This window comes from Eptesicus fuscus, chromosome 1, assembly GCF_027574615.1.
Source record: "Eptesicus fuscus isolate TK198812 chromosome 1, DD_ASM_mEF_20220401, whole genome shotgun sequence".
Taxonomy (NCBI): domain Eukaryota; kingdom Metazoa; phylum Chordata; class Mammalia; order Chiroptera; family Vespertilionidae; genus Eptesicus; species Eptesicus fuscus.
Window position 1 is genome coordinate 2,383,124 of NC_072473.1, and position 17,022 is coordinate 2,400,145.

Sequence of the window (17,022 nt, forward strand, 5' to 3'; positions counted from 1 at the left end):
GCCGCCTCCCCCCCCTCGCCGCCTCCCCCCCCCCTCGCCGCCTCCCCCCCCCTCGCCGCCTCCCCCCCCCCCTTGCCGCCTCCCCCCCCCCCCCCCCGTCGCCGCCCCCCCCCCCCAGCCGGACCGGAAGTATGATCCGGAAGTTCCGGTGCCATTGCTGTGTGGGATAAACGGTAATGGCAGAGGCTGCAGCTCCCGAAACAACAGCCAAACCATCAGGAGCAGGAGAGGCTGCGGCGGTGGCGGCAGTGGCGGCAGCGTCGATGGCCGCCTCCCGCACCCGTATCCCCACAGCCACCTCCCCGTCCGCGGGGGCGGGGGGCCGGGGAGGCAGCGGCGGCGGCAGCAGCAGCGGCGGCAGCGGCGGCGGCGGCGGCGGCGGCTGGACGAAGCAGGTCGCCTGCAGGTATTTCGTGCACGGGGTTTGTAAGGAAGGAGATAACTGTCGCTACTCGCATGACCTCTCCGACAGTCCAGACGGTGTGCTGTGCAAGTTTGTCCAGCCAGGGCACTGTATGGACGGAGACCGCGGCAGATCCGGACAGAGCAAACCACCGAGACAGGAAGGGGCCGCTGCTGTAGATCTCACTGCAGAACCATCCCGTGCCGCTTCCTCAGGTCTCTCACGGGCAGTTGGACCGATTGGTGAAATGAACGCGGGTGAGGCCGAGTCAAGAAATTCAAACGTGGCCACTGCCGGAGCAGGTTCAGAAGACTGGGCGAATGCCATTGAGTTTGTGCCTGGGCAGCCCTACTGTGGCCGCACTGCCCCTTCTTGCACCCAAGCAGCCCTGCAGGGCTCAGTGACCGAGAAGGAGCCAAAGAAGGAGCCAAGGGCCGTGGGCACGAAGAAGCAGCTCTGCCCCTATGCCGCGGTGGGGGAGTGCCGCTACGGGGAGAACTGCTTGTACCTCCACGGAGACGCCTGTGACCTGTGCGGGCTGCAGGTCCTACACCCACTGGACGCTGCCCAGAGGTCACAGCACATACGCTCCTGCATTGAGGCCCATGAGAAGCACATGGAGCTCTCGTTCGCCGTCCAGCGCAGTCAGGACAAAGTGTGCGGGATCTGCATGGAGGTGGTCTACGAGAAAGCCAACCCCAGCGAGCGCCGCTTCGGGATCCTCTCCCACTGCAACCACCCCTACTGTCTCAGGTGTATTCGCCAGTGGAGGAGCGCTAACCAGTTTGAGAGCAAGATCATCAAGTCCTGCCCAGAATGCCGAATCACATCTCACTTTGTCATTCCCAGTGAGTACTGGGTGGAGGAGAAAGAGGAGAAGCAGAAGCTCATTCAGAAATACAAGGAGGCGATGAGCGCCAAGGCCTGCAGGTATTTTGACGAAGGCCGTGGCAGCTGCCCATTTGGAGCGAACTGTTTCTACAAGCACGCGTACCCCGATGGCCGCCGAGAGGAGCCACAGAGACAGAAAGCGGGGACGTCAAGAAGACACCGGGCCCTATGAAGGAGCCGCTTCTGGGAGCTCATTGAGGAAAGCGAGAACACCAACCCCTTGGACGATGAAGAAGAGGCTGTCACCTTTGAGCTGGGTGAGATGTGGCTTATGCTTTTGGCTGCAGGTGGGGGCGACGAGCTGACAGCCTCTGAAGACGAGTGGGACTTGTTTCCTGATGAGCTGGGAGACTTTGATGACTCGGGCCTCCAGCAGCTTTGCGTGGCGTGTGAACTGGTCTGCGGAGCCCGGACAGTGGCTGTCCCCTAGCCACTGGTGGGGTGGCAGTGCCCGTGTCTCCTTGGCAGGCCTAGCAACTCCAGCTGCGGTCGTAACATTTCATACCCAGGGCCTGTCTCCTTACTCCCTCACCTTTCCCCAAGGAGTATGTTGTTTCCTCTGGTTAAAAAATGACAAAAAGAAACCTTAAAGTTAGTTTTTTGTAACACGAAAAAAAAAAAAATAGCATGCACCCAGCTATTCGTGGGGGAGATAGTTATGATGTCATAATTATGATGTCAGTAGGTGAAGAAGTAGCCGCAAGGTCACCAGCAAGCAGCCCTGGAGAGTGTCTCCACGTGCAAGTGTGCCCACTGCTTTGATGGCTACAGACCAGGCATAGAAATGGCCTGTGTGCTTCATAGAGAAGAAGGTAATTTCAAGTGCAGTCTGATTGGGAGACGGGGTGAATGTTAAACAGTTTGGGGGACCCACTTACAATAGCAGCATTGAAGGCCAGACTTGGCCCTGTAATTTAGCCCCAAGCTGTAGCCCAATATAAATGTGTTAATCACCACGAAACTGTAACTCATCCAATGAGTCAGCTGCCTAATTTCGCAGATTACTAACCATTCCGGCACGGGCCCTCTGCCCAAAGAGCTGCACTCGAGAATAAAAACCGGTTGTGTAATCGAATAAATCTCCTCCGTGTTCTCAAACGGTTCTTGTTATTCTTGATCGCCACGAGGTTGTAGCTGAATTGTCTTCATAAGTAGTCACATTTTATTTCTGAAGCCGCGCCTTCACTTCGTGTAAAATTGTGTGGCATGCCATGAAAACGCCATCAGGTAGGACAGTGGTCGGCAAACTGCGGCTCGCGAGCCACATGCGGCTCTTTGGCCCCTTGAGCTTTTAGCAAAGGCCAGCTTAGGAGGACCCTAATTAAGTTAAAAACAATGTACCTACCTATATAGTTTAAGTTTAAAAAATGTGGCTCTCAAAAGAAATTTCAGTCGTTGTACTGTTGATATTCGGCTCTGTTGACTAATGAGTTTGCCGACCACTGAGGAGAGCCTCAGAAAGAGGGAGGATTGTGCAAAGCCATTTCTGTTTCTGCTTTGTTTTGGTTCTGGTAGCAATCATGAAACCATGCTTAAGAGTTAAATGGAGACCCCTAACCGGTTTGGCTCAGTGGATGGAGCGTCAGCCTGCGGACTGAAGGGTCCCAGGTTCGATCCCGGTCAAGGGGCATGTACCTTGGTTGCGGGCACATCCCCAGTAGCGGGTGTGCAGGAGGCAGCTGATCGATGTTTCTCTCTCATTGATGTTTCTAACTCTCTATCCCTCTCCCTTCCTCTCTGTAAAAAAATCAATAAAATAATATTAAAAAAAAAAGAGTTACATGGAGAAGCAATAGCCCTGGCCGGTTTGGCTCAGTGGGTAGAGTGTTGCGCGCCGATTGAAGGGTTGTGGGTTTGATTCCGGTCAAGGGCACGTACCTTGGTTACAGGCTCAATCCCAGGTCCCGGTCAGGGTGCATGCAGGAAGCAACGAGTTGATGTGTCTCTCTCACATTGATGTTTCTCTATCTCTCCCCCTCCCTTCTACTCTCTCTTAAAAAAAAAAAAAAGATCAATGGGAAAAAATCAAATAAAATCATCCTTGGGTGAGGATTAACAAATAAAATAAAATTAAATTAAAATAATTGGAGAAGCAACATTCAGGTTTAGGTGGAGGAGGTTAGTACATTCTGGGTTTTCCCTGAATTCTCTCTAGTTCAACTGTTTCAACATGAAAGGATCATTGACTTCTAGTGAGAAAAGAGAAGATATAAGTTGGGGTACATACACCTAGAGATGCCTTTGCACCAAGCAATTGTGCGAAGCTTTCCCGGTTCAGGGCCCGGGTCCAGGGTGGGAAGGCTCCGGGGCTCCGGGAGTGGGGATGCCCGCGAGGGGTCCACGCCGCTCTGTGCTGCTCCGGCCCCAGCGCACAGAAACCTTCTGAACTGGGCGGTGTCTGAGCTGGGCCCGGCCGCGCAGTGTGGCTGTTTTCTCCCCTGAGGGCCCCACGACGGCTCAGAACCTGGGGAGTGGAGGACACACGGCAATGCCAGCACCCCAGATGTCTCCTGCAGGGCGGGGCGCTGGCTGGGAGCGCCAGCTTCTCAGGTTGGGGAGGAGGCCAGGCCTTCGCTTCGGAGAAAGCAGCGGAGCAGTTCTACTTCCATGAAGGGCCTCTGGTTTTCAGATGCCTCAGGGCAGGGCAGGGCCGGGCAGGGCAGGGCAGGTTTCTCCCAGATGGAAGTTCATGCTCCCTACATTGGACACTTTGGAAAGACACCCCCTAGCAGCAAACTTCAGAGGTTACGGATAATAATATATACTTGGAGTAGCTTAAAGGACTCCATCCAGAAAATTAAAGTTTCTAAAAATTCTCTTCGCAGCTCAATTATTAACCTTACCAGACCTGAGGCCCTGAACCTAACTGTCCCCTATACCTGGGCTCCTGAGCATTAAAGAGAAAAAATCAACATGATATAGAAAAATGTTAGTTACATGCAAACAAGTGGTTAGAATAAGATGGAACTTGGAGACATTGTAGAAAACCGGTACTAGGCAAAGTACAGGAAATTAGGTAAAGCAGTACAGCGGCAGATTCGGAAATTACCGAAAGATCGGTACAGTGGTCTGGTAGCCTTAAAGAACAAACACAGATTTCTCTTGGTAAAAACGGACAAGGAGCCAAGACCGGTTTGGCTCAGTGGATAGAGCGTCGGCCTGCGGACTGAAGGGTCCCAGGTTCGATTCCGGTCAAGGGCATGTACCTTGGTTGCGGGCACATCCCCAGTGGGGGGTGTGCAGGAGGCGGCTGATCGATGTTTCTCTCTCATCGATGTTTCTAACTCTCTATCCCTCTCTCTTCCTCTCTGTAAAAAATCAATAAAATATATTTAAAAATCAAACAAACAAACAAACAAAAAAACGGACGAGGAATGGATTCCCAGCCCGTTCATTCACCGCTTCATGCCCCTGTGGCTTTCCCCCAGCCGGACTGTTTTATTGTCTAATTAGTCCTTCCTCCTGTTCTTACAATTCCCCAGCCATGCTTGCCATCTTTCCCACAATCCCTGTGTCTCCCACAATTCCCTTTCTTCCCCAAGACACTGCATCATTCCCATAATTCCTTGTCTCCCACAATTCTATTTCACTCCCATGATCCCCTTTCCTTCCCACACTGCTCCTTTCTTCCCATAATACCTTGTTGGCCCCGCAATTCCACTATCACTCCCTTGATCTCTTGTATCTCCCAGAATTCCATTTCTCTCCTATGTTACCCTGTCCTTCCCACAATTCCCTGTTTTTTCTATAAGCCTTTGGTGTTCCCACAATCCCTCTTTCTTTCCTATGAATCCTTGTCATTTCCACAATTCCATTTCTCTCCCATAATTCCTTGTCCTTCTCACCCTGCCTCTATTTGCTCATAACCCCTTAGGTTAACCTGAATTCCATTTCAATTCCATGATGGCTGCATTCCCACAATTCCTTGTTCTTCCCATAATTCCTTGTCATTCCCCCCAATTTTTTCTCTCTTATGATCACCTGTACTTCCCACAATTCTTTCATTTCATAGTCCCACAGTTTCCTTATACATGGGATTTGGGGAAAGACAGAATTATATGAAAAGGTGTCATTATAAAGAGGAATCACAAGGCAGCATGGGAAAGGAAGTTGAATTGTGGGAAAGATGGTTTCATATGTGAGAAAAGGGAAATGTGGGAGAGAGGGGCATTGGGAATGACAAGGGATTATGGGAGAGAGGTTAATTGGGGGAATGACAAGGCATCATGATGGAGAAGGGGATTGTGGGAGAAAAGGCATTGGGGGTACAATAGGTTATGGAAGAGAAAGGGGAATTGTGGGAGAAGCAAAGCACGTGGTAAGACAGGGATCACGGTAGCTGTGGGGTATTGTGGGAGGAACAGTGTCCTGTGGGAATGACAGGCCATAGTGGAAAGACAAGGGTTCTAGGAGAGAGAATTGTGGTCACAAGGGGAATTGTGGGAGAGAATGCAGACAGACTGCTCTTGGAACAAAATGAAAGAAACCACGTGGAATGCACTTGAAGGCCATTTCATTGACTGGGGTGCCGGCCTCTGACTCCCCCCAGGAGAGACGTGTGCCATTGTGTCCGTGCTTCCTGAAACGAACACTTGTACAGACTGTCCCATGACTGCATGAAATCTTAATTTTCGCTTCGGGTTCTCAGGAAACGGTGAGAATCTTCCCGTGTTCTGTTCCCATGGACTCGGCTGGGAATGAGAAATAAGTGAGCTGGCGCTTTAAAGCTGCCTCCTTCGTCCCTTCTCCTCCTTCGTCCCTTCCCCTCTTTTGTCCCTTCCCCTCCTTTCCTGTTTACCTGCGCACTGCTCAGGGCCTGGGGTGTCAGGAGCCTGCACAGCCCCTGCGAAGTGCGAGCCCCGTGACTTGTTTTTTAAAAATATGTTTTATTGATTTTTTTACAGAGAGGAAGGGAGAGGGATAGAGAGTCAGAAACATCGATGAGAGAGAAACATCCATCAGCTGCCTCCTGCACACCCTCCACTGGGGATGTGCCCACCACCAAGGTACATGCCCTTGACCGGAATCGAACCTGGGACCCTTGAGTCCTCAGGCTGACGCTCTATCCACTGAGCCAAACCGGTTAGGGCTAAAGGTATTTTTATTGATTTTAGAGAGAGAAGAAGGGAGAGGATGACAGAAATAGCCACATCAATGATGAGAGAGAAACATGGATCGGCTGCCTCCCGCACACCCCACACTGGGGATCGAGCCCACAACCCGGGCCTGTGCCCTTGACCGGGAATCAAACCGTGACCTCCTGGTTCATAGGTCGATGCTCAGCCACGGAGCCACACCAACCGGGCAGGAGCTGGGGAGGGGGTTTTAAGCGAGAAAGAGAGTGGGGCGCTGAGCTGTTTTATGGGGTGCTGGCTACCAGCTGTGGCCTGCAGGCCCGGGCTAGATGCAGCCTCCTGGGAGCTGGCAGAGAGGGGAGCCGCCGGCCCGCCCGGGTCTAGCCCCGGGATCCTGGTTGTGGGCCCAGGTTCGGTGACCTCGCTCTATGTGCTTTATCCCGCTTACTCCGCACGCGTGTCCGTGGAAGCGCTCTCTCACGTGCTCAGCTGGGGGGTCGTTACTGAACGCTCCAGCTGCTGGACCCCGAGGCTGCGATGTGTTGGTCTGAGTTGGGAGCTGGTGGACGGGCAGGGCTGTGAGCTGAGGTCGGCTCGGTCCGTGGCTCTGGAGGTGGGGCTGCTCATTTGATGAGCCCCTGAGCCCCAAGTTCACCTGGGCTGCATCTGTGTCCGGAGACCACAGGGTGCGTGAGTGCGGGGCCCGCACTTGTGCGTGGGGGGCCGACTTGCTCGTTCTACTTCACGCGCAGCTGTAGTGCGTGGGTTTTTCAAAAACCAAATCGCGTGCGTGTGTGTCTGCATGTATGCATCGTTTGCACAAGCGGCGAAGCAATGGCTATTTCCATTTGGACAGGCAAGCAAAAACCCGCAGAAGGTGTGGCATGGAGGCCACAGCATTAGGAGGTGGGAAGCCGGACATTGACCTTGGACAGTCACTGAAGATCTCTGAGCAGTTCCCCGGATCTAAACGTGGGAAAAGAACCCTTTATGGGCTGGTTTGAATAGTGGTCCAGAAGGTTGGAGAATTGTCACAGCAATGCACACGTGTTGTAGGAATGTCACAGTAATGCACACATGTTGTAGGAATGTCACAGCAATGCACACATGTAGGAATGTCACAGCAATGCACACATGTAGGAATGTCACAGCAATGCACGTATGTTGTAGGAATGTCACAGCAATGCACGTATGTTGTAGAATTGTCACAGCAATGCATGTGTGTTATAGGAATGTCACACCAATGCACACGTGTTGTAGAATTGTCACAGCAATGCACACATGTTGTAGGAATGTCACAGCAATGCACACATGTTGTAGAATTGTCACAGCAATGCACGTGTGTTATGGGAATGTCACAGCAATGCACGCGTGTTGCGGGGGGGTATTTCCAGCAAACCTTGTCAGCTTCCCTGCTCTCCAGTTATCCTGGTGGTGCATGTGACTGGTTGGTTCTGGCTGGAGCTGACCCCTGGTCAGTGGAGGCAGCGGCCAGAGCTGCCCAGTCACCGCACTGGGAGAGGTGATGGCAGGGCCACCATGTGTCCAGACAGCAGGCGGCTGGCTTTGCTTCCCTCTCAGCCCTCAGGGTGACAGGAGCACGTGGAGGGGTCTAGGGCCAAAGGTGGGAAGCCAGTCCTGGTACAAGACGTTTTTCTTAAAATTGATTTGAGAGAGAAAGAGAGAGAGAGAGAGAGAGAAACTTCGATGTTGTTCCCCTTATTCATGCACTCACTGGTTGATTCTTTTTTTTTTTTTTTATTTCTTTATTGATTAAGTTGTCACATATTTGTCCTCATCCCCCCATTCCCATCCCACACCCCTCCCCATGGATGCCCCCACCCCCCTGTTGTCCTTAACCATTGGTTAGGCTCGTATGCATGCACACAAGTCCTTTGGTTGATCTCTCCCCCCTCCCCCACCCTCTCCTACCCTCCCTCTGAGGCCTGACAGTCCGATCGATGCCTCCTTGTTTCTGGGTCTGTTCTTGTTCCTCAGTCTATGTTGTTCATCATTTCCCCTAGATGAGCGATATCATGTGTCACTAGAGATATACTTATAAGAACTGAATGTGAGATGAGCAATAATAGTTATGCTGACAGGCAAATGAATCAGTCTGCAGTGAGTTTCTTTCTGGACCAACAGTTCTTTTGAGACCCAATGTCAATGTCCACCAGTTCCTTATGTGTACATGTCAGCACTGACCCCTCAGCTCTGGAAGGTGGACAAATGGTGGTAATGCAGGTCCGACTCCCCACGCGCACCTGGGTCCGGGTGAAGCTGCATCCCGGGTCTGGGTGAGGCCATGTGCCCCTGGATCCGGGTGAGGCTGGGTCCCGGGCCCGGGTGAGGCCGCGCGCACCTGGGTCCGGGTGAGGCCACATGCCCCTGAGTCCGGGTGGTTGATTCTTGTATGTGCCCTGACTGGGATCGAACCCACTACCTTGGCGTATGGGGACGGCACTCAACCCACTGAGCACGCGGCCAGGGCCCACGTGTGTTTTCTCCCGTGAAAAGCGGACAGAGCCTCAGGGCGGAGGAGTTACCGGCGGCCGCTGACTCACGGGGAGAGGTTCTGGGTTGGCACCTGGGATAGAAGGTCTGACTCAGGGCGGGAGGAGCGCACACCTGTTCGTTGCGCCAACATTCCCTGCAGACATTTCTTTTAAAAAAAATATTTTATTGATTTTTTACAGAGAGGAAGGGAGAGGGATAGAGAGTTAGAAACATCGATGAGAGAAAAACATCAATCAGCTGCCTCCTGCACGCCTCCCACTGGGGATGTGCCCGCAACCAAAGCACATGCCCCTGACCGGAATCGAACCTGGGACCCTTCAGTCCGCAGACTGATGCTCTATCCACTGAGCCACACCGGCCAGGGCCCCTGCAGACGCCTCTGACAGCGTGCCCGTGGGTGGGCCCCGGTGAGCGGCTGCATGTGTTTTCTGCGTGAGAAAAGCAAAGCCTCAACCTCACGCGGTGATTTGCGTGTTGGGTTCAGTTGGGAGACACTCCGGCCCGGCGTTCCGGAGGCTTCTTGGTTCATGGTTTCAGAAAGTGGTCAGATGGCCCTCGCTGGTGTGGCCCAGTGGATAGAGCGTCAGCCTGCGGACTGAAGGGTCCCGGGTTCGATACCTCTCAAGGGCACATGCCCGGGTTGCGGGCTCGATCCCCAGTGGGGGGCGTGCAGGACGCAGCCGATCCATGATTCTCTCTCATCATGGATGTTTCCATCTCTCTCCCTCTCCCTTCCTCTCTGAAATCAACAAAAATCTATATTTTTTAAAAAGAAAGTGGTCAAGTGGTTTCACGCCCCGGGGCAGGCGCAGTGCCCTGTGGGTTTGCACCTGGAGGACGCAGGGCAGCCTCTTGTCTGCATTCCCTCCCGGAGGGACACCCTGCGGGGTGGGACGCGGTGCCTGCACACGCCTCCCATCAGCCTTGGAGAAGCCAGTAAGCAGAGCGCACCTGCAGGTCAAGGGCGCGCTGGGGCGCAGGCAGGCCCCGAGTGCAGTCGGGTGGGCAGTGGGCCCAGCTTAGGCGGTGGGCTCCCTGGCTGCCCGGAAAGCTAGCGGGAGCCCAGGTGCGGGGCAGAGGTGCGGCTGGGGCCCTGAGTCACCGCTGGGCCGCTGGTTGGACAGTCAAGTGTGCACAGCGCCCTGGGGCTGTCTGTCCCCGCCACCTGGCTGCTGATCCACCAGGTGTTCCCTGGCAAGGTCAAAGGGTCAAATACCTGATGTCTCTGTTTGTGTCTGGGCTACAGTAGAAACCCACCTCCTGCTGGGTCAGAGGGAGGGCGAGGACTTATCTGTTTGGTTCCCGGAGCAGAAGGGGGCCAGATGGGAGGGTTTTCACATGACCTTCCACTTGGAAGGAGAGGAGATGGGAGGAGGGAGCGCCGGCCCCGCCTCCTGGGATTGTTTCCGGCTACTTCCGAACCCCAGGTCTCTGGCAGTTCTGGCACAGGGGGGCAGTAGGCACCCCTCACTCTGATCACTGTGTTTGATCGGAGACACGGGCCTGAGCGAGCCGCGGCCTCCTGGGCAGCCGCCCCAGCACTCGCATTCGCAGGTGCAGCGTGGCTGGGAGGCGGGACAGTGGGCCACAGCTCTCCGCTCCAAGCCTGAGGGTCCCATGCGCTCTCCGAGCTTCTGAAACCCCCTCCTGGGCAAGGCTCGAGGAGGAATGGGTCCGGTATTGGGCGCGCTGTCTGATTTGCAGGCTGTCTCTGCTGCCGCCTCTACTGTGTCTCTACATCCCCAGCCTCCCCTCCGGCCCCCCATGAGACGCCTGGCACCCCGAGGCACTCAGATCTGGAGACACTGAGCCGGGAATGCTCACAGCGAGGAGACCCGCAAGCTCCTCACTGTGTCTGGCTGGCGGAGCCGAGGACCCAGAGCTATTTCAGTGGCAAGAAAGCAAAGCTTAAACCCACACCCTCCGGAGAAAGGAATGCAGGGACCCGCCCGGCTGGGGCGTCTCCAGCTGCGCCTCCCCTCCCCCACCCCCCTCAGATGTGTTGTCTCCTTGCTGGCTTCACTTCTTTTCTAAAATATATTCTTATTGATTTCCGAGAGGAAGGGAGAGGAGAGAGAGAGAGAGAGAAACATCAGTGATGAGAGAGAATCATGGATCGGCTGCCTCCTGCCCGCCCTACACTGGGGATCGAGCCCACAACCTGGGCCTGTGCCCTGACCGGGGATCGCACTGTGACCTCCTGGTTCCTAGGTGGACGCTCAGCCACTGAGCCACACCGGCCCTGCTGAAATTTTGACTTAAAGATAAATAAAATGATATTTCGTCTCTCCCCGCCCATTTGCCCGCCTCCTGCCCGGACTGCAGCTCCTCTCCTGCCCGCATTGTTCCTGCACGACGTCCCTGGAAATATTGTCACCTGAACAATGTCACCTAAACACAAAGGACACCGGCCCCCTGTTCGCAGACCTGTTCCTCCGCCTCCTCGCCCTTGGCCCTCTCACTCCCCGAGCTGATCTTTGTCTCTGTCTGCGCGGGCAGCCCTGGGCCGCCTCTTCCTGGGCGCCTGCCTGGTGCCTGCCCGCCAGCCCTCCTGGCCCTCCGGCCCTCCTGGCCCTCCGGCCCTCCTGGCCCTCCTGCTCTCCTGGCCCTCCTGCTCTCCTGGCCCTCCTGGCCCTCCTGGCCCTCCTGCTCTCCTGGCCCTCCTGCTCTCCTGGCCCTCCTGGCCCTCGGCTCCATCTCGTTAGTACCCCAATGTGTGCCCACACCGTCCACACCGTCCCCGCGGGTGGCGGACGCGGATACTGGTCCAGGCCGTAGTCCCTGCGCCGCCCACAGGAGACGCTGGGAATGCCTGTGTCAGGGGGTGTCGGGGACGAGGGCAGGGGCGAGGTCCAGTTTGGGGAAAGGTTGCAGGAAGGGCCCTAGCCCGGGTGGCTCAGTGGATAGAGCGTTGGCCTGCAAACCGAAGGGTCCCAGATTTGATTCCGGTCAAGGGCAGGTGCCTCGGTTGCAGGCTCCTCCCCAGCCTGGGCCCTGGTTGGGGCGCATGCAGGAGGCAGCCAGTCGATGTGGCTCTCTCACATCGATGTTTCTCTGTGCCTCTCCCCCTCCCTTTCACTCTCCCTAAAAACCAACGGAAAAATCGCCTTGGGTGAGGATTAACAAAGAAAACAAAGGTTGCCGGAAGGGGCTGGATGGAGAGGCTCCCCAGGGACAGCAGGGGGGCGGGGAGGGGGTGCGGGAGGAGGCTGCGGATGGTGAGGACCGGGATGCAGACCTGGAAGCATCGAGGCAGAGGGAGGCAGACACAGGAGGACCAGCAGCCAGCCGGCGGGACCTCCCTACCCCAACTCCCCGTCACTCACCCTGCCCGTTCCAGGGGACGCGGGCGCTGTCCCCAAACTGGAGAGCCATCCTTTGGGGAGAGAAGGGAGCCCGGGGCAGCATGGGCCGGGGTCCTGTGGGCCTGGGTCCCATGGATCTGGGGGTCCCATCGGAACCTGGAGAGGCTAGGGAGGAAGGCGGTGTTTGCGAGGGTGCTGTCTGGCCTGTTTCTAACTCGGAGTTCACGGAGGGGGGCGGTGGGGAGGCGTGGGGGGCTCCGCGTGGATTTGTGCTGAAGCTTCACCAGCTCGCACAGCAGGAAGGAGCTGGAGGCTGCATGGGCAGGCCCGCTGCCAGCTGGCCCTAACCTGCCAGTCAAGGTCATTCCTTGCCCAGCGTCTTCCTCCATCGCCAGGGAAAGGTCCCACGGAAACGGCGCACTGGTTTGGGGAAAACAATGCCCGTATTTACTGTAAATGGGGGGACCTGATATTTGCATTTGCAAACCGAGAGTCAGGAGATTGACTCGAAACTCCATTCCTCTTTTTCTCTCGACAGTGACCTCAGGTGAAAGACAGCTGAGGCTGGCGGTTGCCTGGAGGACCGGGAGGCCATGGGGAGAAGGGCCAGGGTGCACATGCGCAGAGGGCGTGCATGTGGCAGGTTATTCTGGGAATAAGTCAGCCTGTCTGTCCCCTCCCCTCCCCTCCCTCTTCTTCTTCTCCTCCTCCTCCTCCTCCTCCTCCTCCTCCTCCTCCTCCTCCTCCTCTTCCTCCTCCTGGCTCAGTTCCTTCAGTCCACCCCTCTTTTTTCTTGACAGGGGGCTCAGGTGAAATAGGTCCCCCACGAGCCTCAGTTTGCTCATCTGTAAAAGGGGGTGGGAAACTCCACCTTGTAACATTCCTTCCTAACCCCTGGGGCCTGACATGGTTCTGATCCTTAGACGGTGCCCAACAGATTGGAGCTCACAATTGCTAAGAACATCGCTGGGCCTCGCGTGCATCTGTGGGACCCCTGATCTGTGGGAACCCTCACCTGGGGGACCCCTGATCTGGGGAACCTCTCATCTGGGGGACCCCTGATCTGTGGTACCCCTCATCTGGGGATCCTCTCATCTGGGGGACCCCTGATCTGTGGGAACCCTCACCTGGGGGATCTCTGATCTGGGGAACCTCTCATCTGGGGGACCCCTCATCTGTGGGAACCCTACATCTGGGGGACGCCTGCCTTCCCCTGCCAGCTCCCCGTCTCCCTGCACCGCCCGCCTTGGGCAGATGGGCCGGCTCCCTGCTCGCCTGTCTTTGCTGTGTCTCTTTCCATTCCCGCGCCCCCTCCCTCCCTTTCCTCTCACAGCTTCATGCAGGCGTAGGGTTCCGCCTGTCACTTCCCCCAAACTCGGAACTGTCCCCCCTGCTTGTGAGGCGTCGCCTCCCCTCATCCGTGGATGGTTCCTCTGGAATAAAGAGCATCAAACTGGTTTACAAACCTTCGCCCGTTGGAGGGTACCGCTCAGTGACGGAGCAAATTCAGAGCTGTGTGTCCATCACTGCAATCCCATTTGGGGGCACTTCCATCACCCCCAAAAGACCCTATGTGCCCACTAAGCCGCCTGTCGCTGTTCCACCCCAGCCCCGGCAACCGCAGTCTCCGTTCCGTCCCTGTGGGTGTGCGTGTTCGGGACGTGTCATCTACCTGCAGTCACACACCTGGCCTGCGTGCCTGGCCGCTTTGGCTCAGCATCCCGTGTTCACGGTTCATCCATGTGGTAGCGTGTCAGCGCTTCGCTCCTTTTCTGGCTGCTGTTCCGTGGTGTGCACCGCCTCCATTTCTTCATTTGTTCACCCCTCAGCGGACACCCCTCCCCGGGCCCCTCCCCCCATTAAAATACTCTTTAATATATTTTCATTGATTTCAAAGAGGAGGGGAGAGGGAGAGAGATACAAACATCCATGATGAGAGAGAATCATGGACCGGCTGCCTCCTGCACGCCCCACCCTGGGGATCGAGCCCGCAACCCAGGTAGGTGCCCTGACCGGGAATCGAACCGCAACCTCCTGGTTCCTAGGTCGACTCTCAACCACTGAGCCACACTGGCCCGGCCGGATGCACATTGTTCTTGTCTTCCCGAGCCATGCTGCACAGACGAGTGGGTGGTCCCCACCTCCTGCGGGCACCCTGGGGGGTGGCCAGGCTCTGTGGCCGGGGAGGGGGGGCAGGTGGCTCAAATCTTTAGAATATTAATTCCATCACTTGTAAACAGGCATTTTTATTTTATTTTAAGAAAGATTGGAGGGGAGGGAGGTGTGGGGGGAGAGAAACAGCAGACAGCACTGGCTGTCTCCCACGTGCACCCGGACCAGGGCCAGGAATCGAGCCTGCAACGAGGTACTGGCCCCTGACTGCAATCGAACCCGAGACCCTTCAGTCCCAGGGCTAGTGCTCTAGCCCAGTGGTCGGCAAACTGCGGCTCGCGAGCCACATGCGGCTCTTTGGCCCCTTGAGCTTTTAGCAAAGGCCAGCTTAGGAGGACCCTCATGAAGTTAATAACAATGGACCTACCTATATAGTTTAAGTTTAAACAATGTGGCTCTCCAAAGAAATTTCAATCGTTGTCCTGTTGATATTTGGCTCTGTTGGCTAATGAGTTTGCCGACCACTGCTCTAACCACTGACCAGAACAGCCAGGGCAGCAGGCATTTAAAAAATATATCACAGGATTGCTAGAAAAACCGAATAAACCAAATATTTGAAAAATGTGCTTCTTGTCATCTCCGTCTGACCTCAGGAAGTAACTCCGAATTCTTGCAGTGTGGACCGAAATCCGGCTTCATCAAACTGACAGCCAGGCGGAGAGGCCTCGGCCGCCGGGGGAGGCTGAGCTCCTTAAGATAAAAGCGGGGCGCAGGCCCTGGCCTGCCCTCCTGCACGTGCGGCCCGTGGACTGGGCCGTGGGTGGGTTCCTCCAGCGCCCACTCCACGGGCTCAGTGTTCTGGGGCCTGGCGGGGTGCCTTCGGGGCTCTGCCGTCGGGCCTCCCAGCCTGGGATCGGGGGGATGGGGGACGCTTGTCCCGAGTCCTGGATCAGGCCACCGGGCGATGGGGTCACTGGGCAGTAGAAGAGCTGGAATCGGGGGTCCCGGGGGCTCCCTAAGGGCAGAGAGCCGAGTAAGGTGGGGGCTTCCCGCCGGTAGCTGGGGGGATCGCCTTCGCGCTGACCCCACGGGGGCGGGAAGCCGCCCTGAAACGCGCCGGGTGTTTTATGACCGTCCGCGGGGCTCGGGGCTGGGGGTGACGAGCCCCACATCGTAGACCGGGTCCTGACTACTGCGGAAAAAGGGTTAGAGGAGTCTGCATGGAAGTGTCTGGAATAGTCAGCAGTTCATCACAGCATATTCTTTCTTTCTGTAAAACATTTACAGCAAGTCCAAACCTAAGCCCTCCCTGATCACCCCAAAAGGAATCAAAGCCCTCAAGCATTTTAAGACGCCTTTTTTTTTTAAAAAATTATTTTTATTGATTTCTGAGAGAAAGGGAAAGGGTGAGAGAGATAGAAACATTGATGATGAGAGAGGGAGACATTGATTGGCTGCCTCCTGCACGCCCCACACTGGGGTTCGAGCCCGCAACCTGGGCCTGGGCCCTGACCGGGAATCGAACCTGGGACCTTTCAGTCCGCAGGCGGACGCTTTATCCACTGAGCCACACCGGCTAGGGCTAAGACGCCTTTTTCATGCCTCAGTTTATTTGCAAAACACTAATGCGATGGGCAAAGAGGCTTCAGCGCCAGCCACTCCGGGGCGCAGCCGCGTCTTCCCAGCAGAGGCCCGGGTGCCCCCACAGCGGCGCCCCTTTCATCACCGAAGTGGCAGCAGGTGGCTCTTGGTGCTGATAGGCGGCAGTGAGCGGTGACACCGGATCTGAATGATTTCTGTCGCTTCCTAAGGGCGCGCTGGACTCCGCCGCCGCCGTGTGTGCCTGAGCGCCAACCGGTGCGCTTGGGTTTCCAGGGCAACGTGGTGGCTGGGGGAGGGCGAGCGTCCTGTGGTCACCTGCTGTGGTTTGGCTGCAGCACACGCTGGTGCTGGGTCATCTTCTCTGTCACCTGCATTCCTCCCACCTGATCCGAAAGGAAACCTGTTTGTTAATGGGGTTCGTCCGGAGCAGTGGTTCCCAACGGGGGCCACACGCCCCACAGGGGGGCAGGCAATTTGATGTTTAAGGGGGGCAGTTCGAGAATGAGTTATTCACAGTGAATTCTGTGCATTCCTTATGGATCTAGGGGCCTCATAGACGGTCTCTAAATACATATTGTGACATGTTTATGCAGTTCGGTTCTCTATTATATGTTCTGAAATGTTATTTGCTATTTTTTCCTATCACTTCATATTATTATTATTTTTTAACCATGTCTTCGTGCTTCCTTCCTCAGGACTTCAACGGTCCTTCTGTTTGATTTTTCTCTTTCACGGATGCCGTGTTCTTTGAAAGCTTGTTTAGACCCATGGTCGGCAAACGTGGCTCGCGAGCCACATGCGGCTCTTTGGCCCCTTGAGTGTGGCTCTTCTACAAAACACCACGGCCTGGGCGAGTCTATTTTGAAGAAGTGGCGTCAGAAGAAGTTTAAGTTTAAAAAATTTGGCTCTCCAAAGAAATTTCAATCGTTGTCCTGTTGATATTTGGCTCTGCTGACTAATGAGTTTGCCGACCACTGGGTTAGACCAAGTGAATGGCCTTTTACGCTTCCTCCAAAAGGAATTCACCTTTTGAAGAATAAGAATTCTATGTCACAGGGAGGGGGGGGGGGCATCGGGATTTTAGAGGTGCTTAGATGGGGCGTGGCCAAAAGAAGGT

The 17,022-nt window shown here is 55.6% G+C and overlaps 2 protein-coding genes across 4 annotated transcripts in view; both read left to right on the plus strand.

The window, feature by feature from the left end:
• The window catches only part of SHROOM2 (shroom family member 2), a 104,704-nt gene that overhangs the window by 14,716 nt on the left and 72,966 nt on the right, over positions 1-17,022 (plus strand). The window lies entirely within an intron of this gene.
• LOC129150103 (E3 ubiquitin-protein ligase makorin-1-like) lies at positions 177-2,333 on the plus strand. The gene is made up of 2 exons (XM_054720294.1): positions 177-1,551; positions 1,977-2,333. The coding sequence occupies exon 1, from the start codon at positions 177-179 to the stop codon at positions 1,464-1,466; it is 1,290 nt and encodes a 429-aa protein (XP_054576269.1). The 3' UTR covers positions 1,467-1,551; positions 1,977-2,333.